At 42.0% G+C, this 26,252-nt stretch overlaps 7 protein-coding genes across 7 annotated transcripts; 3 read left to right on the top strand and 4 right to left on the bottom strand.

Moving 5' to 3' along the window:
* Positions 1 to 282: 282 nt before the first annotated feature.
* C8R40DRAFT_1114013 (T-complex protein 11-domain-containing protein) lies at positions 283 to 3,231 on the bottom strand. The gene is made up of 3 exons (XM_046228500.1): positions 2,644 to 3,231; positions 1,957 to 2,591; positions 283 to 1,879 (listed from the first exon to the last, which is right to left on the bottom strand). Exons 1-3 carry the CDS (start codon positions 3,089 to 3,091, stop codon positions 704 to 706), a joined length of 2,259 nt encoding a protein of 752 aa, XP_046084221.1. The 5' UTR covers positions 3,092 to 3,231; the 3' UTR covers positions 283 to 703.
* Positions 3,232 to 4,551: 1,320 nt separating this feature from the next.
* C8R40DRAFT_393545 (V-type ATPase) lies at positions 4,552 to 7,098 on the bottom strand. Its single transcript, XM_046234910.1, has 10 exons — positions 6,908 to 7,098; positions 6,828 to 6,855; positions 6,743 to 6,770; positions 6,412 to 6,682; positions 6,214 to 6,353; positions 5,832 to 6,158; positions 5,633 to 5,783; positions 5,392 to 5,579; positions 5,208 to 5,337; positions 4,552 to 5,152 (listed from the first exon to the last, which is right to left on the bottom strand). Exons 1-10 carry the CDS (start codon positions 6,996 to 6,998, stop codon positions 4,959 to 4,961), a joined length of 1,548 nt encoding a protein of 515 aa, XP_046084220.1. The 5' UTR covers positions 6,999 to 7,098; the 3' UTR covers positions 4,552 to 4,958.
* Positions 7,099 to 7,276: 178 nt separating this feature from the next.
* C8R40DRAFT_1050427 (TBCD protein) lies at positions 7,277 to 11,600 on the bottom strand (the record flags this gene model as incomplete). The annotated part of the gene is made up of 19 exons (XM_046224627.1): positions 7,277 to 7,466; positions 7,514 to 7,594; positions 7,643 to 7,869; positions 7,922 to 8,051; positions 8,105 to 8,477; positions 8,530 to 8,623; positions 8,676 to 8,860; positions 8,885 to 9,125; positions 9,172 to 9,294; positions 9,348 to 9,501; positions 9,554 to 9,654; positions 9,703 to 9,927; positions 9,977 to 10,234; positions 10,287 to 10,408; positions 10,458 to 10,674; positions 10,731 to 10,809; positions 10,862 to 11,141; positions 11,191 to 11,386; positions 11,439 to 11,600. The coding sequence occupies 19 exons, from the start codon at positions 11,598 to 11,600 to the stop codon at positions 7,277 to 7,279; spliced, it is 3,438 nt and encodes a 1,145-aa protein (XP_046084219.1).
* Positions 11,601 to 11,734: 134 nt separating this feature from the next.
* Positions 11,735 to 13,323, top strand: C8R40DRAFT_1172768 (Bud-site selection protein; the record flags this gene model as incomplete). The annotated part of the gene is made up of 6 exons (XM_046231911.1): positions 11,735 to 11,794; positions 11,850 to 11,882; positions 11,938 to 12,026; positions 12,078 to 12,138; positions 12,197 to 12,933; positions 12,990 to 13,323. 6 exons carry the CDS (start codon positions 11,735 to 11,737, stop codon positions 13,321 to 13,323), a joined length of 1,314 nt encoding a protein of 437 aa, XP_046084218.1.
* A 185-nt stretch (positions 13,324 to 13,508) lies between these two features.
* On the bottom strand, positions 13,509 to 14,201 carry C8R40DRAFT_1172767 (uncharacterized protein; the record flags this gene model as incomplete). The annotated part of the gene is made up of 2 exons (XM_046231910.1): positions 13,509 to 14,132; positions 14,181 to 14,201. 2 exons carry the CDS (start codon positions 14,199 to 14,201, stop codon positions 13,509 to 13,511), a joined length of 645 nt encoding a protein of 214 aa, XP_046084217.1.
* Positions 14,202 to 17,342: 3,141 nt separating this feature from the next.
* On the top strand, positions 17,343 to 17,984 carry C8R40DRAFT_1050402 (uncharacterized protein; the record flags this gene model as incomplete). Its single annotated transcript, XM_046224624.1, has 1 exon — positions 17,343 to 17,984. A coding segment is annotated over one exon (642 nt), but the record flags the coding sequence as incomplete, so codon positions are not given.
* Positions 17,985 to 19,178: 1,194 nt separating this feature from the next.
* On the top strand, positions 19,179 to 19,586 carry C8R40DRAFT_1050380 (uncharacterized protein; the record flags this gene model as incomplete). Its single annotated transcript, XM_046224622.1, has 1 exon — positions 19,179 to 19,586. A coding segment is annotated over one exon (408 nt), but the record flags the coding sequence as incomplete, so codon positions are not given.
* Between the last annotated feature and the right edge of the window lie 6,666 nt (positions 19,587 to 26,252).

The raw sequence follows: 26,252 nt of genomic DNA, 5'->3' as shown, positions 1-26,252 counted from the left end.
CGAAAAGAAAAGTTCGCTTCTTTCACGCTCGCAGTCTTCAATGGCACTGACCATGCAACTAAGTCTGTGTTCGATCTTCAACTGGCGGTACTAACCTATCTACTGTTACGAGTGACCTCGAGGCCCGCATCTCATGTATTTCTATTAAGAGAGTATGGGGGCCCAGGCACATTGAAAGTGGAAATTATCACAGCTCGGACAATAATTAAATAAAGCCATTATGAATTCACCAAGATATGTTGTTATCAGTGCTATAACATGTATTGAAGCCTTTCTATACCTTTTCTAATTTATTGTGGAACATTTGCTTCCTATCTCCGACACTGAGTATACACTAGGTTTCTCCAGGTTTCTCCCTGTTTCCTGAGTTCAGGCGACTCCCATGATGGGCTTTGAATGGCATATACTCCTCGGACTGGACAAAAAATGTCTAGATGGGGATTATATTATATGTGTGTCTTTTTTGGTGTATGTATGTAGGACTAGTTTACATTCGCATTGTATGAGGAGGTCGCGAGGACAGAGAACAACTGAGCTGATTAGGCGTGTGGGAAGGATTAGTTGTTAGTTGTAGAAGTGGAGGGTATACTGTGGCTACAGATGATATGCATCGAACGGGGCCAAAATGATTCCTGAATACAAAAAGAAAATTACCAAGAGGATAAATAGTGCCAATTAGAACCGAACTGAATCGAATAACTGTTCAGGTCAAGACTGGATCCTCCAAGAAGCCGTTAAGTTCGTAGATGGGAAGGTACACGTTGAGGTGCATTATGACCACTCGGGAAATTTTGTCTGTCAGATTACGAATCTCGTCAACAAGAGGTTCCATGCCACTAAAGAGAGGCAGGGTATAAGGTTGGCTACCTTGGCGTAAAGGAGCGGAGGATTCAATGGCGGAAGAAAAAAGCTGGCCGGTAGTACACTGACGACCAGGGTAGGCTTGTGCCACGACGCCGGTAAATACAACCTCGTGGAGGCGGTCATAGATTACCGAGCACAAGGGTGAAGCGATATTAATATTTTCCACGACCCAGCGCCGAGCGACGTTGAGTACGCGAGTGTCAGGAGGTGAAGCAAGGTTATACGAGGAAAGCGAGTAAGGTGCATGAGGAAAAGGTGAGGACGGTGAAACAGGTGACTCGTCTTCAGATATTGGGGATGTGGGAGGCGTGGTAGCAGGCGAATTTAGGGTGGAGGAGGATGCAGAGGGTGAGTTGTCGAGCGTGGTCTCACGAAACTGCTGTGCGCGCTTGGCAATGTGTAGTACAACATTTTCCTTGAAGTCAGCCGATCTCGTTCCCTCCGCATCAGCCTGCCGAAAACCATACAACATTGCATGACCCGGCCTTGCTGAGTTGATTATTGCTATTTCATTTTTTATTTTGAGTAGTGTCGCGTCGTCTGGTTTAGACCGAGAAGTCATATCATCCCATGCAGAAGAGTATACCAATTGTCGGAAGAGTAAGAGGAGCATGTATGAAATGACTATGTCGTCAAGATCTTTGGAAAGTGAGCGCAGGCGCATTCTATCGAGGTGAAGAGTTTCCGGATAATCAGTGATCAGAGTTGACGGATTCTGGAACTTTGCCCCGCTAGTTGCTCCTGGGGCATGAAAGACTAGATCAATTACTCCTTTGAGGGCGCAAAGGTATATTTGCCGGTTATGTCCACTGTTGCGAAAATCGATTTTATCTGGAAGGTAGAGGGGATGACAAATATGTGAGGAACGAGACAATAAGGTGGCCGCGCTGGATTTGAGCCACTGTCGGGTTATGTGACAAGTCACAAATTTTGCTTGGAAATTTTGAAGCTCGTATACGGCCGAGGTTCGGGAGATGCTAAGGCGTAAGCTTTGGAGTTGGTGGTTGGCGATATCCTTATGAAAATGGCAACGAATGAAAGCATGAGCATGAGCTTGTGTAAGACGAAGTGCTTTTGAAGGGATTCATTTACCAGTTTCATGAGTTCGAGGATTTCTAAACACGTCCGAAGGGCATTCACACCTTCGGCTTTGGTACCAGGACCACCTGGTTTACATGTCTCTGCAGCACGGACCATATCCTCAACGGCACTATCCCTCATGGGCGCGCAGTGTCCCTTGAGAAGGACACCGATGGCGCGAAGAAGGCTGGACAGGTCAAAGAGATTGTGTCTGAGTTCTTGTTCAATCAATGCTGGGTCGATGATCGAACGGATATAGTTTGCCTGAGTGGAATGTTCTTCCATTTGAGCCTTGAACGAGTCAGGATTTACGTACATGCCAGATACGCTCTGCAAAGGCTGAATAACGAGCAGCAAAACCTCAAGAAACTCAGAGAGAAGAGGTCTTATACGAGATGGCGACCGAACGGTCATTACCTGAAGAGCCGGGCAATAACCAATAATGGGATGGAGGGGAGGTATTGGAATCTGGTTGCAAACGCAAGCAGGAGTCATCATGGGAGCTCCGCTTTTGTCGACGGAAAAGCAGGTGCAACCGGATTCGACTTCGCGGATAACTGCAGTCCAGTAGGCTTCAGATAGCTGCCGTTTACGACGACTATATGTTGGTCTGAACTGTAGGCCATTGTCAAACATAAGGTCGTGCCCTGAAAGTGATTGTTGTAAAGAGTGAACGTAACAAGAGAAGTTATCACTCACGCAGTTGGGGACTTCTAAGAATAACATCTAAGTCCAGTTCTTTCAATGTATTCCTACTCACATATGGATACGTAGAAGGTACACGGGCCATCGCAACATCGACGGGTACTGGTAAATCCAAAGCAGCAGAAACTTCAATGGTAATTATAGGCGAAGGCCTTTTTCGTAGATGAAGAAGGGAGCCTGAAAGAGGACCTGGAGCTGCTTTACTGACAATACCATGGTCTTCAATATCGTTACCGAGACGATCTACAGGAGGTCTGGACGGTGAATGACCTTTTTTCATGTGACGAGTAAACCGGTCAGGACGATGCAAGCGTGGTCTTTTGAAGGAATAGCGTGGAATATTAAGAACCTGCTGGCAATCGTCGACAACGGCGGGTTCGATATCTTGTACGTCGTCAGGTACTTGTTTTCGCTTCCTCGGGAGGCCATGGGGAGGATCCATGGGAAGGGGGAAGGGAGCAAGGGACCGAACGCAGGTATAGATTCCATAGTTTTATAAGTACTGTAAGGGGCATCGGACACATGTTTTGTGCCAGGAAATAGCGGGATTATTGATTGTTGATTTGGGAAGAACCACGCGAGCAATTTCCCCACGCGTATTTCTTTTTCCTTCCTTCTTTGATGGGTGCGTATCTCCGGTTTATCAGGGTTTATCTCGGCTCATGCCTCAAGCAGGCCTCAGCGCAATCATTGAGTGAACCGATTTTGTCCTCTTCCAGAAAGTTGTCGGTTCCTGCAGTTCTTTTTGGCCATCTGCCGCTAGATACCCTGAAAGTACTCAGGCTTTTGATCTGATCGTGAACCTCCTGGCTGTCTCTGGCTATTTGCTTTAGCAAACCTGAAGATCAGGTCCAATGGCGCAATCTTCAACCCGAGCTCTTGCCTGCTCTTGCTGTCACTTACAGACTCCCGCAGTAAAATCTTCGGAGAAATTACCTGCAGGGACCCAACGTCGAAGACTCGCTCATTTCAGCAATCTCAACCCGATAACACTGTCGACAGCGTATCTGTCTCGTTGTAATTGGAACGCCACAGCTCAATGTTTCCGCTGTGTCAGAGGCTCATTCGAGCTTGAACTTGTTTTTTTGTTATTCAAACAACAAGTTTGGAAACTAGTTTGATTTTGTGCTCCTGATTGGAATTTACAGAAACAATTCCAGCATGCATGTCTTGATAGATCAACGTGTAAGTAATGTATGTGTTTCTCTAATTGAGCCAATGTGATCTTTCCATTGTTCAGATCTTGCTATATATGTAGTAAGTGCAACTCGAATTCTTGGTTCTTCCACCCTCCCAGGACTTGCATTCCAATAACATCAGAGCCCTCATTTCTCAAGTAATACCGATGAGCTATTGAGGATTCATGGATTCATGAACTTTACAGCCTCATGTCCATGAGGAGAACAAATTTCCTCAAAGGCCACTTATCGTGATATCCTACAGAGCTCGGCAGCTCCAATCTCTTTTGCTTTCGGATCCGGTGCCTTCGATATAGGTGCCTTGGTGCGCCAAGAGGCAAGCTGATCCGGTGTCTGTCTCTTGCTGTCTCTGTTGCAAGTATCTGACGCCTACTCAATGTTCATCACTTTCATCAAAGAGCACAAGTATCGAACCGGTTCATCAATATTCATACAACCCTCGGACAATTCAGCGATATGGGATGAATTATCATTCTTAGGTCCAAACAACATCAAGCTACATTTGAACAGTGACTTTCCAAGTTTTCTCTATGCAGGTCAGTCACGTCGAGAGGGGGGGAACTAAATTTATTCGGACATCGCCACCGAGCTGTACCCGAAACACGCTGGAGGCAATTCTCTTCTAGATAGGTTCCTATAACAAGGCTCTTTTCGTATCGTTGTCAACTATACACCCTTATACACCCTAGCTTAAACTTCTGTCCGCTGGCAACGGAACGGCATATTAAAATTCACTTCTGACATTTCGCACAGATCCCCCCTCCGAATTAAAGACTCTCAAATAGACAACATTGTTGGATGGCTCTTCTATTAGCTCTCCCTGCAATGCCAGTCAACTTCCAACACCAAAACTGCTAGTTGTGTCCGCCGCAAAACTCCAAAAAGACCGGGTCTGAGGAAATCAACCTTTTCAGCGGAAGGTCATAATCATTATTCCGGGGACACGAGGAGAAATACCAAGTAAGTCAAATGTTGAAACTACTAGTGACGGGAATTAAGGGGGTAAGGCAGGGGGATTCAAGAAATGCTGAGTGCAAACAAACCCGGAATGTACGAAGTCCTTGAACAAGAAGGTTGGCGTCGACATGTTCTATACCAACGATGACAACACTACGCATCAATGAGTTTTTCTTCTTTATGTTCCTCGGCCACCGCCGCTGCTGTAGGCTTTTTCGTCGGTTTGCGACCATAGAATTCAGCAATGATCTTGGGGTTAATCCGATTGAGCTGCTCCTTCGGGAAGATACGCAGAAGCGACCAGGCAAGGTCAAGAGAGTCGAAGATGGTCCGTGATTCATAAGCACCTGTACCAAACCATGAATACGTACTCTTCGTAAATCGGGATACAATAGTACGAACCTTGGCCCACAAATTGATGCTCGAACTTGTCAAGGAATTCGAGTGCTAGCTTATCTTCTGAAGATAAAGCTTCTTCGCCAACGACGGCTTTCATTGCGGCAGCATCGCGACCAATAGCGTACTTGGCATACTATGCAAACACGAAAATGGGAAGAACAGGAATCGTCATTTCATTTGAACTTACCAGTTGATTTGATACATCCCCATGATCTTTTCTGGTAAGCTTCTCGCCAATAGCACTCTTCATCAAACGAGACAACGAGGGGAGCACGTTGATGGGAGGGTATATTTGTCGGTTATGTAGTTGACGATCGACGAAGATCTGGCCCTCAGTAATGTAACCAGTCAAATCGGGGATAGGATGTGTGATATCTAAGAAGATTAATTAGCAGACACGAAACTACAACCAAGACAAATAACGTCACCGTCATTAGGCATGGTAAGGATAGGAATTTGGGTGATAGAACCGTTCCTGCCCTCAACACGGCCAGCACGTTCGTAGATAGTAGACAAATCAGTATACATGTAACCGGGGTAACCACGTCGACCGGGCACTTCTTCACGCGCAGCAGAGACCTTGTTAGGTGGTCAGCTTAAACTACGCCTATATGCAATAAAAGTTACCTCTCGCAAGGCATCAGCATAAGAAGACATATCCGTCAAGATGACCAAAACGTGTTTCTCAAGTTGGTATGCATAATATTCAGCAGTTGTGAGGGCCAGACGAGGGGTGATGATACGCTCAATTGTTGGGTCATTTGCCAAATTCAAGAAAAGGGTCACTCGGTCAAGACTGCCGTTGGATTCGAAATCCTCCTTGAAGAAACGCGCAGTTTCCATATTGACACCCATTGCAGCGAAGACCACGGAGAAATTATCCTCATGGCCATCATGCACATCCTTCGTGGGCCGTTTGACCAAACCTGACTGTCGGACTATTTGTGCAGCGATCTGGACAGACCTTAATTAGTGCAGACTCTACCGATGAAAGAGGAATCAAAAGGACCTCATTGTGCGGCAAGCCTGCAGCTGAGAAGATAGGAATTTTTTGGCCCCGGGCGATGGAATTCATGGTATCAATAGTGGAGATTCCAGTCTGAATCATTTCTTCGGGATATATACGTGAGAAGGGATTGATCGGGGATCCTGAATAGGCGAATTAATGGGTGCAAATTGCGAGAAAAGTCGGAGATCGTTGCCTCACCATTGATATCCAGATAATCTTCTGCAAACACCTTAGGACCATTATCAATCGGGTTGCCCGAACCATTGAAGATTCGACCCAGCATGTCTTCTGCCACAGGTAACTTCATGCTGCTTCCAGTGAATTCAACGTGGGTAGCCTTGACGTCAACTCCAGAAGTACCCTCAAACACCTGAACAATAGCTTTCTTCCCTTGCACTTCGAGTACTTGACCACCTCGTTTGCTTCCGTCCGGTAAAGTGAGCTGCACAATTTCATTATATGAGGGGAACTAAGGAGTAAATGGACGGTAAGCTATAGGTGTTACGATTCTTCTGGATCGATTGCTCACTTTGACGTTGTCAAGAACGACGAGGGGTCTTGACACAAACACACATTCAAGAAGTTGCTGGATGCGTGAAGGTAAATGCGCTCACCCATTGATAGCAGACACAGTACGATAATCTATTGTCAGTGTCAGCGACCAAATTATGAGACAAATACTCAATTTACGAACCGAGATGCGGTTGAACACGGTATTCCCTTGTCACCGCTGCAGCGCTAATGGCTGCCATCTCTTGGTCACTCATTCGAGGGTCATTAACCATTTTCGAGACGTCCTGGACGTGCACGGTCTAACGACGCAATAGATGTAAAGGATGAGAGAAGCGCGCGCGTAGATCCAAAATAGCAATACTTTCACACAATCACTAACTACCATCAATAAGCATTATTTTTTCGATAACTGAGCTACAAATTCGCCAGAGCAGTAAGTAAATGGCTGGAAACACTATTTGCTGCCTCTGTGACTTCACCGATATTGATAGATGACCTAAAAAATCAATAAGGATGCTCCGGTATATAACGTACTTCTGAGAAGTTCTGCTCACCATTCAGTCTCCAGCAGGAGGTTCTCTACCTCTTCAGTGTCTCCAACGAAATCCATACTCTGCAATGATATGTACAGAAACTCTGCGGTCTCACTACGAACACTGGGATATTGATGAGACAAAAAGCTCGGCAGGATTTCCACGCATGATTTATACAATTCTCTAAACGACAAAAGGTGTACCACACTAAAAAATATGAATAGACTTATATTTTATTGGCAAGACACACTTACACCTTCATTGATTGGTGCAACCTCTTGATGTTCTTGATACGACCAGGATACCTAGATACCATAGAGAACAGTCGCCGCAAACTGAAATACTCGTGAAAGATGTTGATTAGAATTCGAAGACTAACTCACAACTGAATTCCCTCGTCGGCTTCTTCAAGAAGACGGAATGCATCTCCGTCGAATAATATATTGAAAACTTGGAAGACAGGAATTACAACAGAATTTGCCGCGGAATTCGCGTTTGCATAATCAAGAAGATCATTCGCTATGCTCAGCAGATCATATCTATGTGGCTCCGTTGTTCGTAGGGGTAGTGACCGTACATATGACACCAAGTTTGCAGACACGGGGCGGTGCTGGAAATAAAATCATGAGATGATTGGTAAAAAAAGATTTTGACCGTCGTACCGTGCTATCGGTCAAACTCCCAACACTAGTGATAAGTCCAAGGAGGACAGGTTTACGGTAAGTCTCCACGTCCAAAATTTTTACGGCTTTGGGAAAGAGCCAATTAGCGTCATTCCATCCAGTTTCCTCGCTAGAAGAAAATCGATCATCGGGCCATAAATAGACCAACCTCAAAACACTCACCCGGTGACAAACAACCCTTGAAGAAAATCTGACCGGTGTATAATCCAACGATCCGAATTATCGACATCCGGGGGAGATAGCGAGAGCAGTTTAGTAAAGGTTCGTCCAGATTCTTGTCGTACGTTGTCCAGACGTTCAACTCCCTGTTTCAGTATTCCCCCTATACAATCGTGATATTTGAGCGGAGGAAGATAGCTCTCAAAATGTACTATGTGCTTCGCCCTGGCCATTAATGTTTCAGCAATAGTACCTAGTGCATTGACACATGCAATCCGAATCCACGACCCAACGTCACCCCTCTCATCGACGGAGTAGTCGTTAAGCCCATCTAGCAAAGCATCAAAAATGGACGACATGTCCTCGACAGTAAGATCTAGAATGCAGTAAGTCATAAACACTGATCTTGGGAAAAGGTACGGACGTACGATACGACAAGTGAGGGACCGTGTTCTGCAACAGAATGGGCATTGCTTCAAAGCAAGCCTGACGAGCCTCCACATTGCTTTTGAATGGACCCGACTGATTCCAGTCTCAAGAAAAGTACTGTTGAGTTTACCGATTTCATACGCACCAAACGGTTGACGCCCTCTAGTAACCCCCGAAGACTTTGAGGCAGACACATCGGATAGGTATCATAATCAATTACTCCAAGTAAACGTCCAAGGATTCTCTGAGAGTTTGTCCCTTGGATAAGTTCTTTGATCAACGTAAATCCAAAAACATCAGACAAGGATGTTACAGAGAAAATATACCTGACTTATCTCAAAACCATGTTCGAACAGTCAGTCAGTTTACTCATGGAGCCTATAGTGGCTGTAGCGGATTCTTGTACTGCCCTATCTCGATGCTTGAGCCCATATTCAACAATTTTACTCCAGTTCGGCACAGATGATTTCGCTCCCAGCTTGATCTCCTGTGATGTAATAGTCTGGGTCATTAAATCACAAGCGGCAGTAGTGACAATTTCATTGCGAGGGCCCAGCAGAGTAGATTCTGGTATGTGAGAGAGATATTTCCAGATCTTCCGGAGATAAGACAGGGTGACGAAAAAAAAGCTGGGAACTTACTTCACGTTTCTTCGATTCCAAGATTTCACCACTGAGAATCTCTTCATAAGCCATCGTTAATTCAGTAAGGCCGGCTAAGCCGCCGTGGATGTCAGAATTGTCATTGGCTTGCAAAAGCTTCACCTGTTACCTTCATGTGAACAAATACCAGCGACATTGTCAAAGAAAAGACGCACACATTTTTGAATAGCTTCCGGTCCAAACATTAAAATATCAGTAAGACAGATACGACGCAGGGATTGCGCCCCAAGGCGGCGCATGGATATATCCCAATGCCTTAGTGTTACATTCAGCAGATGATCAAGTAGATATGGTCGATACTCGATATGCCTGCAACATTCTCAGCCACTAGCTTGGCAGGATGATTGTAAAGAAACCGCACTCTGCTACCTGAGGAGCCGCCAGAAGGAATGAATTTCGTCGAATTCCTACGGCATAGAAGTCAGTTTTACGTAGAACATCTATCCCATGGGGGAAAAGGCTCTACTTTTATATCAATGATGTTGATTATGGGGTAAAGGGACCTCGTACCGTTCTTCCGACAAATTCCTGGAAGCCAGCACTGGCTGCTCGCCGAATTTGCACTTCACGGTCATAAAGAGATACCGTAACCAGATGACGAGCCAGGTCGCTTGCAAGTGGTGCAAGAGATGAAATTTCCTGCGACCTGGCTAAGGCCCATAATCCATAAGCACTTGCATCGCGAACGTTGGAGCCAACCGAATGTGCGCCTTTACGCAAATCAAAGTATAGGGCCTGGAAATAAATATAAGGGATAAATTGTTATATCGGGAATGGGAATTACTTTGGATAACCATCCAACAAGCTTTTCGAGTCTTTCTGGAGGCACGATACCTCTGCGGGTCATTTCTGCACAAGCTAGGCAAGCGCCATGCCATGTCGCCTCTGCTATAGCAGGGACGTCGTATAAACTTGCAGCAGTGACCGAATGAATAGCAAAATGCCCCAAGACCGTTTCTAGGACCTGATCAGCGAGATCTGTAGACAAGCGTTCGGCTATACGGGCAACACCCTTGGCAGCAGACCAGCGCACAAGCGTGTCCTACAATAGAAAATAAGTAAAAGGGACGTGAAAAGAAAGGATCATTAGCTACTTTGTCCTGCAGCGCTGCAAATAATTGATCCAGAACCGCTTCTACCTCTTCAGGAACGTCTATATCTTCTTCCTGTTCTACATGAAACTGCTGCGAATGGCCGCCATCGGTCAAGAAGCGTCCTGTAAACTGTAAACTAGCTGTACGAACCACAGTAAAGATAATGGATACCTTTCACTCGCAGTGCACCGACCCTTCCTGGGAGTAATCTGAGCCCTACTCTGGAGATGAGTTTCGTTTTGAATTTTCGAATGAGCGTGTTGTTCATTAAGATTTCTCTCGCATCCAAAGCATTTGTCAGGGCCATAAAATCAGGCATTCTGGATCGTATGAGCTTGAGAGGACCAGACTTGAGTACTTCGCACAATACATGTAATATCCCGATTGTCTTCGCAGAAAACCAACGTCAATGAAGGAGATACACTAAGATCTGAAGTCACGGACGGTAAAGAGACTAGCATTTCCGGGAATAGTTTTTTTGCTCCATTCAAAGAATTCAACGAATTGCTGGGATGTGTCTTGTCTGCGAATAGAGTGATTATCACAAGTATATATGAAGTACAAAATTTACACACCTCATATAATAATGCGACAACACAATAGCAGCTCCCTCGCGCTCCAAACCTGCATTTGAGAGATATCTTTTGGTGGTATGTTCTATAACCCTCGCTGTGTGGCCATTTTCGCTCTCGTCGAATTGAGACAAATGGAAGGGAAGCATGCACACTAATGATAGCCACAGAAGTAGCACGTAGCGCAGTGCCCATTGTTCTGGATTTTGAGCGCAACTGTTTTCCGCGTCGAGATATCCTAGCACGATCCATAAATCCGCAACCTCATGAGGAAAGAACCTGACTAGACTATCACTCAACATACGACCAGATTGAGCAAGTGATTCACTGACTGATTGTCTTGTAACCCCTACATTTTGTGTAGCTATACAAGAGCATTGAAAGCCGCCACATCCTGAAATCTGATCCACGATGAGAACGATCCGATAAAAACTCTTTTGCATGAGATCTTAAACGTTCGACCACCGGAGTTACGAGTTTCTCAAGGTAAGGGTCAAGGAGATACGACTGTTCCTGATATTCATCGAGCTATCCGTATTCAGTCAGTGATAGACCAGGAGAAGAGAAGAGGTCAACACACGGTATTTACGAGCTTCTGGTAAAGTGTGTGATCTTCGACTTGTTCGTCCTTTGAAGGCTCTTTAGTGAGATCCATTTGAAGAAGTGCAGTCTGAGTTTCTGAAAATTCTTCATATCTCTCGAAAGAAGAGAAGATTTTGCGTTCAGTATCTGCATCCGCCATTTTAGAAGAACGCGTCAAGACGCAAAAGAGTGGGAAGTACAAAGGAACGAATTCTCAGGCCTCCCATCTGCGACTAACTGCGACCTTTGGTTACAATCAATTCTGCTTCAGTAACAGATCAAGGGGAGTATACAATGAAGGAAAGCTCTCAGAAAGGAGGCATGAAACGGAAGCGCTTCGAACCTTCCAAAGAAGTAGGCAGTAAACTCTCCTTCGTATATATTCTGATCCCCTCATTTTCTTACTCAGAGAGACACAGGGTTGAAAGTCGCTGGAAAACTGGTGTGCAGCTCTTGTAGTCGTTCCATAAACACATAACCATTGGCGCTCGCAATAGCATCACGATCTGAAAGAGGTCAGGAAGGCAGCAAAAAAGGCGAAAACTTTTGAGACTCAGAAGTTGGTGAAGAAGCTGAAAGGCCTGCGGTAAGTACTGTTGCGCTCATCTGGTCGATGTACGTTGATCATTGGCATAAGGTTAAAGAATGAGAATGACCCTAGCATAGTGGAATGCGAATTGCAACTGAAGCATTTGAAAGTACGAGCCCCTCACCATCCTCATCTCATTTGCCATAAATCCTTACATTCTTACGCAGCTCCTCAACCACGAAGCTGTTGCAAACACTGCGCTTAAAACGAGATTAACGAAGGATAGGATTTTATCCCAAAACGAGTCTATGCAGACTGCTCTTTCTAAAGAGTTGACTACCAATCTTCTCAAACCCGCTGAGAGCGGTACTGTTGCAGCAAAAATTCAAAGTCGCTTGCTCAGTTCGAAAGTACTGTCTACAGAAGTTGCTGCCGCTGTCGAAGACTTACGCTCGGTCATTATTATACCGACAGACTCACAAGAGGGTGATATCAGCGCCAATTTGGATGAAAGTGCGTCTGAGCGGCCGACGAAGATGAAAAAAATAGCAGGAAATTCGGAGGATTCAGATGTCGAAATGGAATTAGGAAAAGCAGATGAAGCGGCAGATGACATTGAAGAGGAAGATGAAGGAGACACAGACGGATGGCAGTCTGGGACTGTAGGAGACGATGAGAAAGAACCCGAGGATGACTGGGAGTCTGGATCTGTCGTCGGGGAACTCGACGAGTATATGGATGAAGACCTTCCGTCGGACAGCCAGGAAGAATTGAAAGCAGCTTCTAACAAATCTGGCCCCATGGCCAAAACTAACTTCAAGGTACTTACTGGCGAATCGACATTCCTACCTACCCTATCAGCTGGATTCGTTCGTGGTTCCGACTCAGACTGGAGCGATAAAGAAGAAGATGCTGCCGATTTTGGCCAGAAGAAGAACCGACGTGGACAAAGGGCGCGGCGAGCGTAAGTGTATCATTTGCGATTGTTGCAAATTCGACCATCTTACTCTTCAAATTTAGCATATGGGAAAAGAAATATGGCAAAAACGCGAACCATAAGAAGAAGGAGGCTGCTTTGAATGAAAATGAACGCGGTAGGAAGCGTTGGCCCAATGGTGATTCATCTTCAAATCGTCCTTCAAATAAAGCTGGAACCAGCCGGAAGCCTCATCAAAGCGAGGTTCCTACTCGACCCAGGCAACAGGATTCTGGCTGGGAACAAACAGAGGTGATACTTCTTCACCAGGATCACGAATCACGACCTCTACATCCTTCATGGGAGGCAAAAAAGAAGCTGAAAGAGAGGCAAAGCGCTGCCGCAATCCCTTCTGGCAGGAAAATTAAATTCTCATAATACGCCCTTGCTTGCGGTTTGACGATATTCAAAAAGATGTGTATATAGGAATAATGTACATGTAGGTAGGACTACTGTGTAGGGCAAGAAAATCTTCTTGTCTGACACAAGCCACGCAAGAGTGCAAACACTCCATTACATATAAGAAGGAAACTTTTGAGTTCTCCCGCTCCGGTAAAAATAACTCAGCTTCTCGACGTGCAAAGATGTTTCCTCCCGCCCCGTAGTCGACATGGTCTCGAGCACCACATCTCGCCGCACTTGCCACACCTAGGGTAATCCGAGCCATACTTTCCACATGTCGCACAACCTACGACCGAAGTGCAAAGTTTGGACCTTCGTTCCAATTCGGAAAAGATAGGATTCATCTCTGTGGTTTTAAGACGGGCAGGAAGGAAGGTTTCATCCAATAGAGAGGGAGATGAGGATACGGAAGAATGTGTGTCATAGGAAGAGGTACGAGTAATCCTCGGTATAGAAGGGGCACGAGATGATCTAGACAAGGATGTCGGTGAGGGAGGAATACTGGAAGTTTCAGAAGCACCACTTTGCGAGTGAATTTCTGGCCACTCGGATATGGAATTTTGACGTCGCCGGGAATGAGAAATGCGCATGAAGATGGAACCTGGGGTATTCAATGTTGCCAGTGTCATCAAACACGGTAAAGCAGGAGACGTCGGAGTGAAAGATCCATGGGCTAGTTCTGTAATTATAGGGGTTGCAAAGCCAGAAGCGGCGTCAATTGGATTTAGACAGGGTTGAGAGAGTAAGGACGGTGTCCGACTGTGATCTCGTTTGTGACTTGATCGCTATGAGAAGTTGTCAAGAGTAGGTAGTACATACGATGAAGATCTCACCACTGTGATTCCAGACTGCATTTTAGAGATTCTAAATTCACCGACTGTAGCAGGAAAGAGTAAGGAAGGAGGTACTTAAAGAGCAAGTCCTCTGAAAAAATAGTGACAGTTAGACTCCTTTAAATATCGCTAGGATTGAATGGTGTCAGCTCTATAAAGTTCATGAGAACATGAAGGCCTAAGGGAAGGACCTACAGAAAGGTAAGTCAACGACCCACAATGTCGATAACGGGAATTTCGGATTCGCTCTATATCTATGCTCAGGGGAAAAAAAGAAGCTTTTGGTTACTTATGTAAGGCAAACAGTTCCCCGTCGATATGTATGCCTGCCTCAAATTCGAGTGAAAACTTCCGCCTCGGAGAAATATGGCTATCTACTATCGCTGGGGTATCGTCGAGCCTATCGAAATCCTTTCATATATCTTGTACACATGCAATATAGGGCTTTTCATCGTAGCTCTCTGAGAATTCCCAATATTTCCACGTATGTCGGGAGTGTATCTTACGCTTTGACACTGACACTTTCACCTAGGTCCTGGGCCTGAGGCCTTGTACGAGGGTGCACCCATCACACTGCATATGTCGGAATTTGTGGGGAATTCCCAAGAATTTTGGCTTGCGAGACACTACTATAGATCGAGCTGATGTGTAAACCGATGAGTCTGTGGTCTTATTCTTGTCGCGTGCAGCGTTAAGTACCGTTACGCACGTGAGTCTTCGTCACCTGCCTCCTCCATTACAATCCTCCTCTTCCCGGTCTACTTCAAATCCTCCTTCCACCGATGTACCCTTCAACCTCAGTTCTGCAAATTCTGCTGCTTCTTGTCCGCGATAATTGTATCCTCTCGTTTCCCAGTATCTCACCCATGCCCAGGTCATCCAGTACATTCCATAGGATATTTCGATAGTCGCTGTACCTTTTGCGAAATTGTGTTATGTGATCCCGAGTTTTGCGCGTGCCGCAGGGAGTCCGTTGGCATAAATTTCGCAAATCCTTCTACGGTCGCTTTTTCTTTTAGTTCTCTAAATCTATGGCTTTCGATCTTCGTTTTGAAAGAATCAAAGTGTGATAGGGGTGCCCGGAGCTCCCCTGCCTTCTTCGCTAGCTTGTCTTCCTTTTGATGCCTTCTATGTTTTCGTCCTGGGCACCAGGCAATTTCAGTTGTGTTCTGGAGTTTGTCTCCGAGGAAGGTCTCAATGGATCTGCAAAATATGTGGGCACATCAATCGTTGACAGGCTCTCAGTGGTTTCTAGTCGTATATTGTCGACACAGGAGTTGTTGGCGAAGTTAGTATTATCGATGGGTGGATAGAAGGATAGTCTATCTTGTAATGAACCACTTTTGCTGCCATCCCGGCGTCATGGAATTGCCAACATGAACTCCATAAGCTATGCATTCTGCGCCAACATAAAGGAACAGACTCGCGGTTCATGAGGTCAACGCATTTTGGCATTACATGTACTGCGGCTGGTCAGGGTGATTTTTGGATCGGATTTCACCCTCAGCCCACAATTGCGTCCTCCAACGGTACTGAGGGGTGTGACAAGCACAACTGGAATTTGGGCTGCGGATGAAAAACCAAAATATCAAAACACTTCTATCTAAATGACACAGCTAATCGAATCAGTCAAAGGCAGAATCTTTACCTCTTGATACATTTAATTCCGGATTCAAGATAGATAGATAAACACTGCTAATGCGCTCAGGATGCGCTAATGGAGCAAGTGGATGACTCGAATTTGAAAGAATTAGTGTTTGTTTCACCGACTCTGAAGGAGGAGGTCCTTGTAGGTCTCAAATGGCCGTGTTTTTCAACATCATTTTGCAAATGTATTGAGCCGAGACTGTGGTTTGTAATGTTGATGGCTGTTACGTCATGGATCCTTATGGCAATCGATTAGTTTTTGGCATAATGATTAATTAGGAAATGGCGCGATGATAGAAGTTGTGTAATAGAAGAGGTGTAATAGTAGAAGTTGTGTAATGAAAGAAGTGGTGTAATGACAGAAGTGTGATGTTGTATATTAGAATAATCTGCAAGTATTGTCTATTTAGAATTATGCTATATGTGGATGTGGAGTGATAGAAGAATTAAGTTTATTTAAGTTGATTAGTACGCATATGTGGAGCTATAAAGCTTGTCATGGTATCGGAGTAGGTTATCACAATGGAATCACTTCAGCTTATTATTCGAGACTTGAGTAACAGTGTCCCTCCCTGGTTGTCACCAGAGCATATCAATGCTTGTCGATTGCATTTGAGGAAATTACATGTGCGGGAGTTGGTTGCAGGTTCTCGGCGTATAAAACATAGTGATGCAGTCAATAATGTTGTTGAAAAATTGTTGCATTTTAGTAGTAATTATGTTTGTTTTGAGCGCAATGACACGTGTTTGTATCATGCACTGCATCAGCAATGTATTGAAGAATTTGGAACAGTTATAACTAGTGTGTTACATTTTCGTTTTGAAAAACATTGTTTAGTTCAATGCAGTGATGAAGATCTGATCAATAGTAATCTGTTAAGTGTAATTATTCATGTGTTTCAGGGTGTTTCTAAGGACGAATTGTTGAGATTGAGAAAGAGTTTAAACATATGTGAGAGGAAAATCAAGTCAAGTATAGTTTATTGCTGTCCTTCTGTTTATTATTCATCTGAAGTGAGGTCAAATAATGTGTATAAATTGTTAGCCAAGTGTTTTCAGCGGGATTACAAGTATTTTTTTAGTATGGATGATCGCACCCTTTCTGATAGATATTTGTTTCAGTATCATAAACCATTTACTTGTACTGATTTACGTGAGATCATATTGCAGCTGTTGTTGTCTGTTGGGTATACATATGGCTTATTGCAGGACATTGTAACTGCAGTTGGTATTGTAGACAAATCTAAGTCAAAAAATAGTTTGTATAAGAAGGATAGAAGAAGAGATGTTCGTATTCAACGGGGCATCGATGAATATAACATGTTGCATAATTGCTTGGATGATTGGCCACAAGCAGTATCTAGTGACATTCAAATGAAGTGTTTGTATGATTATCGTAATGCAATACAGTATGTTCCATTATCTGTCTGTGCATGTTGTGGTTCAGAAGATAATATGCGTACTGGAACTTATTTGTCTCAGCCAAATTGGCCAAGTTTAAGTCAGTTGAAAGTGATGGATTCATTTGTGTTGGCAAATACTCCCCAATCTAGGTTTACTTATATTTGTAAAGAGTTAGATGGGTTGTTGTTAGATAAAAAGGGAATACGCACAGTTGATATTGAATGTTGTTCATTTGAGCTATATTTATGTCATAGTTGTAATAGTTCGTTGCAGCGTTCTGTTATGCCTCGTCTGGCATTGAATAATTTTTTGTATCGAGGCGAGTTAATTGATGAATTGAAAAATGTTACATGGGTGGAGGAAATGGCATGCAGTTTATATCATACAACCGCACATGTATCACGTATTTATGGTTCATCAGATGATTCTGATCCTTTGCAATTACATGGAAATGTTTGTGCACATCCTTTGAACATTTGTTCTATTGCTAAGCGATTGCCATGGAGTCCAGCAGATTTGAATGATCTGATAACAATAGTATTTGTGAGCAAGACCAAATTACGTTCACAAGATTTGCAAAAACTTAAACCATATTTTGTGAGACGGCGTATAATTCGAATGCTATTGTCTGAATTATATAAACATAATCGTCTTTATGCTGGAATGAATGTGATGGATAACAGTACTTTGTCAATGTATCCTGAAAATGGTTTATTGCCTGGTTTGGAAGAGAGAATTGTATACGATCATGAAACCACAGTTGATGATTGTTTTGGCACAGAATCAAGTGGGTTTGATGATCACCCTGCTGAATTGTTGAGGGGATCTTCACACAATGATATCCTTCTTGAGCGATCTGGGTTGTATGATCCAGAATCACAGGATGTTCCTGCACGGTTTATGACAGCAGCTTCCATACACAATATAGCGCAGTCTTTGCCATCTAGTAGCAATAAAGATGTTATTCTGCCATATGATAGTGATCCAATTGCTGAATATAATAATCCAGATTTGTTTCCCGGGATGTTTCCAACTTTGTTTCCATTGGGGATTGGTGGGTTTGAAGATAAACGTCGCTGTCCTGCTATATCATTGGAAGCACATGTTGAATATCTGCTTGATCAAAGTTCTCGAGAATTTCGATATCATCATTTTTTTTCATTTGTCGCTCTAAACTTGATTCAGCGCAGAAAAGCACATCTTCATACTTCATTGTGGATGTCATCTGCTCAGTTTGCAGTGGTTGCCCCAGATTTAATAAATGTATCGGCTACAGTCTTGTCTGATTTAGCAGATAAGTTGAAAAATGAAAACAATAAGAATGACTTTTCAAGTGACGAGTTGCATGCATTTCAGTTATTGAATCAGGTTAATATAATTTCTTCAAAAATTCCTGGTTCACAAGCATCTAAAACTGTCACTCGAAATCAGATCCGTAGTTTTTATAGTTATTTTGGATTGCCACACTTATTTGTAACACTGAATCCTTCTGCTGTTCATAGTCCTATTTTTCAAGTAATATATGGTGAGACCAATATTGATTTGAATGAGCATTATCCATATGTAGTGCATCCCCGAAATGAACGTGCTTGTCGTGTTGCCAAAGATCCAGTTGCTGCTGCAGATTTTTTTGATTTTATGTATCATGTGATATTTGAATATTTATTTGGTTGGGATTTCAAAAGTGGTAAAAGTACTAAAGATGGAGGATTATTTGGGCATCTTCGTGCATTTTTTGGATGTGCAGAACTTACGGAAAGAGGTTGTTTTCATGGTCATTACTTGTTATTCTTACGTGGTGGTTTAAATCCATCTGATGTTCATAAGAAAATGATTGAAGTTGAGTCATATCGTAAGCAATTTATGGATTTTTTTGATGGTATAATTCATCACCATCTCCCTAATATTGATGTATCTGTTGAAGAGGGATATGAACCAAGAGTGGAGATGCCACCTGATGTTCCAATTATCAATAGTAGCAAAGGTTCATCTGAGGATTTGGATAATTGGCATAGACAATTTAATGATGAGCATAAGAAGATTGGTGAACGTTTTCAACGACATGTGTGCCGTCCAGTATGTCATAAGGGTCAGAGTTCTACTGATATGTGTCGTTTTGGATTTCCTCATGAAATTATTGAAAGTTCCACATTTGATCTTAAAAATAACTCAATCATATTTGCTAGAAAAGAAAGTGATGTTAACGGTCATAATCCTTATGTGCTAGTATATACAAGACATAATCATGATATCAAGTGTATCCTCTCTGGAAAAGCTGCTAAGGCTGCAATGTTTTATATTTCAGATTATATTACAAAAATGCCATTAAGTACTGAAATTTTGTTATCAACATTGTCAAAAGCAGTTGCATCATTAGTATCAGATGAGATCAATGAAGGACCAGTTCTTGATGCAAAGAAACTTTTGCATCGATGTTTAACACATTTTGGACGGAAACAGCAGATTCATGCTCAGCAATGTGCAAGGTATCTTCGTGGGCTAGGAGACAATATGATTTCTCATTCAACAGTGTCATTACCATCTGCAAATCTGATGTCTTTTGTGAATCAGATATATGTGCAAAACGTTGAAAATAAAAATGAGGATCAGTTTGATGTTATGTTGTCACTTGGATTTAAGAATGGTAAAATTGTTAGTTATAGTCAGGTTGTAAATTATTGGTATAGGGATGTTTTACTCAGTGATATGTGTTTTTATGATTTTATTAGATATGTATCATTACAAACATGTAGTAAGACAAGGACATCAAATACTTCCGATACAAGACTGGGAGTCTTGTCACGTTATAAACTTCTGGTTGGTCATCCATTGCATGAAACACATGAACTTATTCGTCATACAAATTATGAACAGGGTGACGTGGGAAGGGAGTTTGTACCTGTAATGGTTGGACTTGTACCACCACGTAGAAATAGTGCAGAATATGCTTTATTTGTAATTGCTCATTTTAAGCCATTTTCAGTGTCACATCCCTTGTTCGAGAAAGATGGTGAAACAGAGTATAAAAACTTAGTATTATGCAATGAACATCAAAGAATATTGCATAATTGGGAGGAGATTCATGAGTGTGTTGATCAACGTGATGCTGAAAGGTTAAGAAAAAGGTCTGATCATTTAACAAAAGTGTTAAATTTGTCTGAAGATATCCAAGACGTATTGGATACTGATGATGATACTGCCAATATATTTGTTTTTCCTAACAAGGTGAAACATGCAGATATTAAGATGATGTATGATGATCATGAATTGAAGTTATTGCAGATAGATCTGAAATATGCTGCATGGTTAAAGGAATCTCCTGTTTCATTGAAAAATAATATTTATAAGAATTCAATAAGTAACATAACATTACCAGAATTAAATTCTGTAAATGTACAGAAATGGTTGAAAGAGGGAAAACAAATAGCAGAGAAGTTTGCAAGTGCTCGATATTCACATGGAAATTTATCAAATCAACAATCAATAGATATGGTGACAGATATTCATAACGTGAATCCTTATGTAGGCAAAAATATTTCGCTTGCTAATCCAATTACAATGGTTGAATCATATACGCCAGCAGAACTGAAAAGTAAAATAGGAAAAGAATTTGGGCTTAATAGTGAACAACAAATTGCATTTGATATCATTTCTTCGATGGTTATATATCGAGAAATTCTAAAAGTTTCTGAGTGGATAACAAAGCCAGCTCTTGTCATGAATTTGACAGGACCTGGTGGGACAGGAAAAACTCATGTCATTTGTGCAGTTCAAGAAGTAATGAAACATTATGGTGTTGAATATGCTTATAGAGCACTTGCACCTACTGGCAATGCAGCATCTTTGGTGAATGGGAAGACCATTCATAGTGGTTTGAATATAGCAGTTAAGGAATACAAAAACGGTCGGTCAAAGAGACCATTGGGTGAGTTAACTGAGACTGGTATTGTATTTGCCACAGTAAAAAAAAATAATGCATTAAGAAGAGAATGGAAGGACGTCTGTTTATTGCTTATAGATGAAGTTTCAATGGTGGATGCAATATTATTGGCAGATATTGATGGTTCATTACGTTATGCCAAAGAAAAACCAGATGATTTTTTTGGAGGCATTAATGTTATTTTTTGTGGTGATCCATTTCAGTATCCCCCTGTCGGAACCCCATTGTATACACCAATACATTTATCTGCAAAGCAGACAGATGATGAATTAATGCGGAGATTGGGGCGTTTGGCTTGGAAGTCTATAAATACTGTTGTGGAATTGCATGAACAGAAACGTATGGAAGGAGATGTAGAATATGCAGCAGCTGTAGGCAGATTACGAGTACGGCAATGTAATGAAGATGATGTTAAATTATTCAATGCAAGAGCAATTAAAACTCCAAGCAATCCACATGGTGTTGTAATGGAAGATGAGATACAATATTGTGCATCTTTGATTGTATCAAAAAATGCATTGCGACGAGCATTGAATGAATGTAAGGCTTTGGCAATTTGTCATGGGTCTAATTCTCCTGAATTAATTCGAGTTGTTGCATATGATGAAATTCAATATAAAAAAGTTGCAGAGCAGTTTTCTAAAAAAGATCGTGTTTGTCCAAGTTCATTTGAACAAGCTCAACTTTTATCAATAGATACTTCTTCTGGAAAATTAAGGGCTGGGTTACCAGGTATATTGTACTTGTATATTGGAATGCCTGTGATATTGAAACATGAGAATTTGAATACTGAACTGGGAATTACAAATGGTGCAAGAGGAATTTTGAGAAAGTTAGAAATGTCAACTGATCATAATGGACTCTCATATTGCAAGTATGCCTTGGTTGAATTTCCAGATAGCAAGGCTGAACTTTCTGGTTTGCCAAAAGGTTATTTTCCAATAAAGTCAAGATCATGGCACTTTAGTAGTTATATTCAGAACAATAAAAATGAAAAAGTCTTGGTATCTGTTGTTCGCATGCAGTTACCATTTGAGCCTGCCTTTGCTCTTACTGGACAAGGAGCACAGGGTCGTACTTTATTAGCAATATTGTGTATGTTGCATTTGGGAGGGTATGGCGCATATGTTTCAGCATCCAGACCTAAGAATAGATCAGGTCTTTTTATTACAAAGAAGGTTACTGTGGATGATCTTAATTTTCCAGCAATACCATATGATCTTTGGTTTGAACATCAACGTTTCCAAATAATGGCTTACAACACAAAGATTGTTTGGGGTTACTCACAGGGCAAGTTGAAGGATGTTCCAGATGCTGAATGTGAACAGAAAATCAAGCACAGTTCAGTGCATTATGATTTTGTAAGTTATAAGGAGGTGAAACGACATGGTGATGACAATGTACAAATTCAAAATAGTTCTAAAAAATCAAAAGTGTCACATGCAGATTATACCAACATCACAAATAGGATTTTTGGGCAAAATCAGCATATAGGGTATGGTGTTGATATCAATGATGATGTTCACTTGTGTCAATGTGGAAGTAGAGGTCCATCATGGGATGCATCCAATTGGAGTTGTTGTTTTGATACAGCAATTGTTGTTTTATATAATTGTTTTGTTAGGTTGTCTAAGAATTCATGTCAAAAATGGATTGATCAATGTCAACATCAGGATATATTTCAGTATTTCAGAGATTTAGAAATGAAATTGGTTGATGAAGGAAGTTTAACTGTTTGGAATAATATACGTGATGCGTGGCGTATCAAAATATGTCATGTATTTGGTGAAGGTTATGTGCAATCTGGCCATACTATGTTACCGATATCAACCATTATTCAATGTCATTTATATAATAGTAACAACAAGCATTTATCAATTGTTGCACGTTGCGGACAACATAATAGTTATACAAGATATAATTCAAGTGTAAAATGTTACAATTTGGTGTCAACTCAATTAGATCCATTATATTCTCATGGTCATTTAATTAATTCAACGCAAAGCTTCATTGATATTGTGCTGTTGCAGAATGCAGGAGGCTCTTCTAGTCAGATGGCATATGAACATATGTGTAATGCTGAATGTGTCATTTCAATGCAGACATCTTCCAATGACGTACAGTTTATTGTATTTGAATTAATTGGAATTCCTGATATCGAACCGTCAAGTCAGATTAGTGTAAGATTCCATGATACCAGTATAATTTTGCATTATAGATTGAGTTCAATAATATATCATGGTTCTGGTCATTTTACTGCTAGAGTTTTTAATGCAAGTGGTGTGTGGTTATATGATGGTCAAGTTGAAGATGGAATATTTGTGTCTGATACTTCCAGTGTTCGAAAGATGAGTGGTTATTTGAATGATTTGAATAATCGAAAGGCACACATATATATTTATACTTATTTTGAGTGAATCCACTTTTGTTTCTTCCAACTTGTTTTTGTTGTTCATGGCCTATCTGACTTGGAGGTCTTTTTCAATCCCTAGTGTGGCTCAAATTATATAGAGGAGATGGTCAATTAGGAAAAATTGGGCCTACTTTTTTTGTTCCCTTTGTGGTCAGTCCATCATCTTTGAACCTATATATGCTTCCCTCAGGTGTTATGTATATGTCTTGTCCTGCCTGATGGAGTTACACCCTTCATTTTTGTAGATTACTGGCCTAGTATGAAATTCCTTCTTGTAACTTCTACAGGAGTATATGTATCAAAAGAGATTGGTTTAATAATTTGCCAATTTGTTGATTATGGGATCACTGGTGATGGACCTCTGGTTGTTGAAGGGGTCACATCTCTGACTAATCCCGCCACGTTTCATGTCTTGGGAGTTGCTCTATCTTGACTGATGAGGTAAGTCCTGTTTTGTATTTTCTCCTATGTTGTTATTCTCATTACGTCAAGGAGTTGCTCCTGAACCACCCTCATGGCCCCGGCTTGATGCTAGATTGTCATTGCCAACTCTTGAGAAGATGTTTTGTCAACAATCATAGCAGGCTGCCTCACCTGTGTTCCAGACACAAAGGCAGTCTCAGAAGGAGTTTCCTGCACAGGTACTACTCCTTCGCGAATTGGCAATGTTCTTCATACTGGCCCTGGATAGGGTATGACTGATAGGTTGCTCAGTCTTTGCAGAACATGTACAGGGCTGGGAATCGAGTGAGACATCAGATTCTGCAAATTAACTTTAAGGGGAGGGGTCAGATTATATCATTGGCATTTTCTCTTGCCATATCGATGTCATTGTTTTGCGTGCTCTGTGATTCAGTTTCACATGCATGACTGTAATGTGGTGCTGCCTGACCCTGACAAACAGGACCATGTCATGGCCATATGGTCTCATATCTGCGCATGCTTTTTGTGGCCCAATACATACTCAATCCCAAACTGGTTGCTCCCCTGCAAAGAAAACGGACTATTTTACTGCTCACCTGGTAAAGTGCACTTATTATAGTGACAGTGAAGATGTATTTTGATTCGGAGGTCATTCACCTAAATATAGCACTGTTGCAAGGGGATAAAACCCAAACACAAAAATGAAATATATTCCAGCATGGTCCAGTCCCAAGGAAATCTCAGACCATTCTAATGCTAATGGAAGTACCAGTGGAAAGAAGTATACATTCAATGGAGTGGTATTGGTTAGTTGGAATTGAGGATTGCGAGGGCAGGATAATGCAGGAGCTAATGCAGAGGCTGGTTCTTTGATCAATGTTAAAACTATCATAGACGGTATGAAGAATGTGGATGGTGTCATAGATACTGATGGAGATACCAACATGGATTTGATTGATAACAGACAAAAGTTATGAAGGGACAGATCAGTACTAAAGCAGTGGGTAATACTCATTCAGGTTACGAACCTTTGTATTCCTCTCTACACTTTATCATTGAAATTTAATTTATATATCATTGTCATAAAGTATGCAACCCCTATTATTTTCCTTTTGTCACTGTGTCGACACTCTTACTTGTATGATACATCATTATTATGATCATATTCTATTGCTGTCAATGCCAAGACATAATTCCCTACTCATGACAGTATTGAATATGTGCAAGACCTGGGTCAAGATTGGTTTTAAGGGTGGGTTTAGTACGACAGGTTTATGTTGTAGCATGCTACAAGTGAGCTACGGGAACCATGATTGAGGACAGAAATGACTTGGTAGTAGTTCTGGTTGCGATACATGACCCTCAAAGGGGTTCTTAGAAGGTCCAGGGAGGTCCATAGGACAATAACAGAGGAAGGTGAAGGTAATTGAAACTAGGAGATGTAAAAGCGTTGCGTAGTACGGCTTGTAGTAACTAGGAACATCAACGTAGGATTACTATAGCTAGTAGACAATTGGAGGTTCAGACATGAGAGTTCCGCATAGAGTGTGAGCCTGGGTAATAGGTCCCGGGAGATGGAGGTTGTAGAAATATATAAGCTCAGTCGAGTGGGAAATCAACTGAGATTAGTACCTGTGGGAATTGATAAGCTAAAACTTGTATGAGTACAGGTATGAACGAAGAAAAAATGGAAATAAATTAACATACCTCAGTTGGGTGGGAAATCAACTGAGGCAATAATTGGGGAGATGAAAGGTATATATCCCGATCACTGAATAGGGTTAGTAAGGCAAAACTATAAGTAGCCAGACAGAAGTATAGTAATATAGAAAGGAAATTTGAACAGGTAGTGTCAAAGCTAGTTGTACGGAGTATTCTCCAACACCTCCCCTACTGTGTACAGTAGCCCAATTTCTTTGCGAACTTGTGGACCATTGGTCCATTCAATGTCTTTATCAAAATGTCCGCCACATTCTCACTGGTCCGTATAAGTACAATTGCAATCCTCCCCTCATCCACTTTCTCCCGGATATGGTGGTGCTTAGTATCAATATGTTTGACCAGACCCAGCTTTTTTGAATTCTTTGTAAAACTTACTGAGTCCATGTTATCTGCTGATATTTCTACTGGTCCATCTTGTGCGAGATCCACTTCAGTTAAGAATGAGGACAACCATATTGTCTGCTCACTTACCCTGGCCAAAGCAATGTATTCTGCTGCAACTGTCGATGTTGCCACAGATCCT

This window comes from Lentinula edodes (assembly GCF_021015755.1).
Source record: "Lentinula edodes strain Le(Bin) 0899 ss11 chromosome Unknown C8R40scaffold_27, whole genome shotgun sequence".
Lineage (NCBI taxonomy): Eukaryota > Fungi > Basidiomycota > Agaricomycetes > Agaricales > Omphalotaceae > Lentinula > Lentinula edodes.
Note: the sequence above shows the minus strand (reverse complement) of the source record. Positions and strands in the feature narration are given on the sequence as shown.

Coding starts and splice junctions, on each gene's coding strand:
- C8R40DRAFT_1114013 (XM_046228500.1), bottom strand. CDS start 3,091: ATGGATCCTCCCCATGGCCTCCCGAGGAAGCGAAAACAAGTACCTGAC. Junction 2,592..2,643: donor TCTTAGAAGTCCCCAACTGC/GTGAGTGATAAC, acceptor AATCACTTTCAG/GGCACGACCTTATGTTTGAC. Junction 1,880..1,956: donor TCCTCGAACTCATGAAACTG/GTAAATGAATCC, acceptor CATTTTCATAAG/GATATCGCCAACCACCAACT.
- C8R40DRAFT_393545 (XM_046234910.1), bottom strand. CDS start 6,998: ATGGTTAATGACCCTCGAATGAGTGACCAAGAGATGGCAGCCATTAGC. Junction 6,159..6,213: donor CAGGCTTGCCGCACAATGAG/GTCCTTTTGATT, acceptor AGGTCTGTCCAG/ATCGCTGCACAAATAGTCCG. Junction 5,580..5,632: donor CCTTACCATGCCTAATGACG/GTGACGTTATTT, acceptor TAATCTTCTTAG/ATATCACACATCCTATCCCC.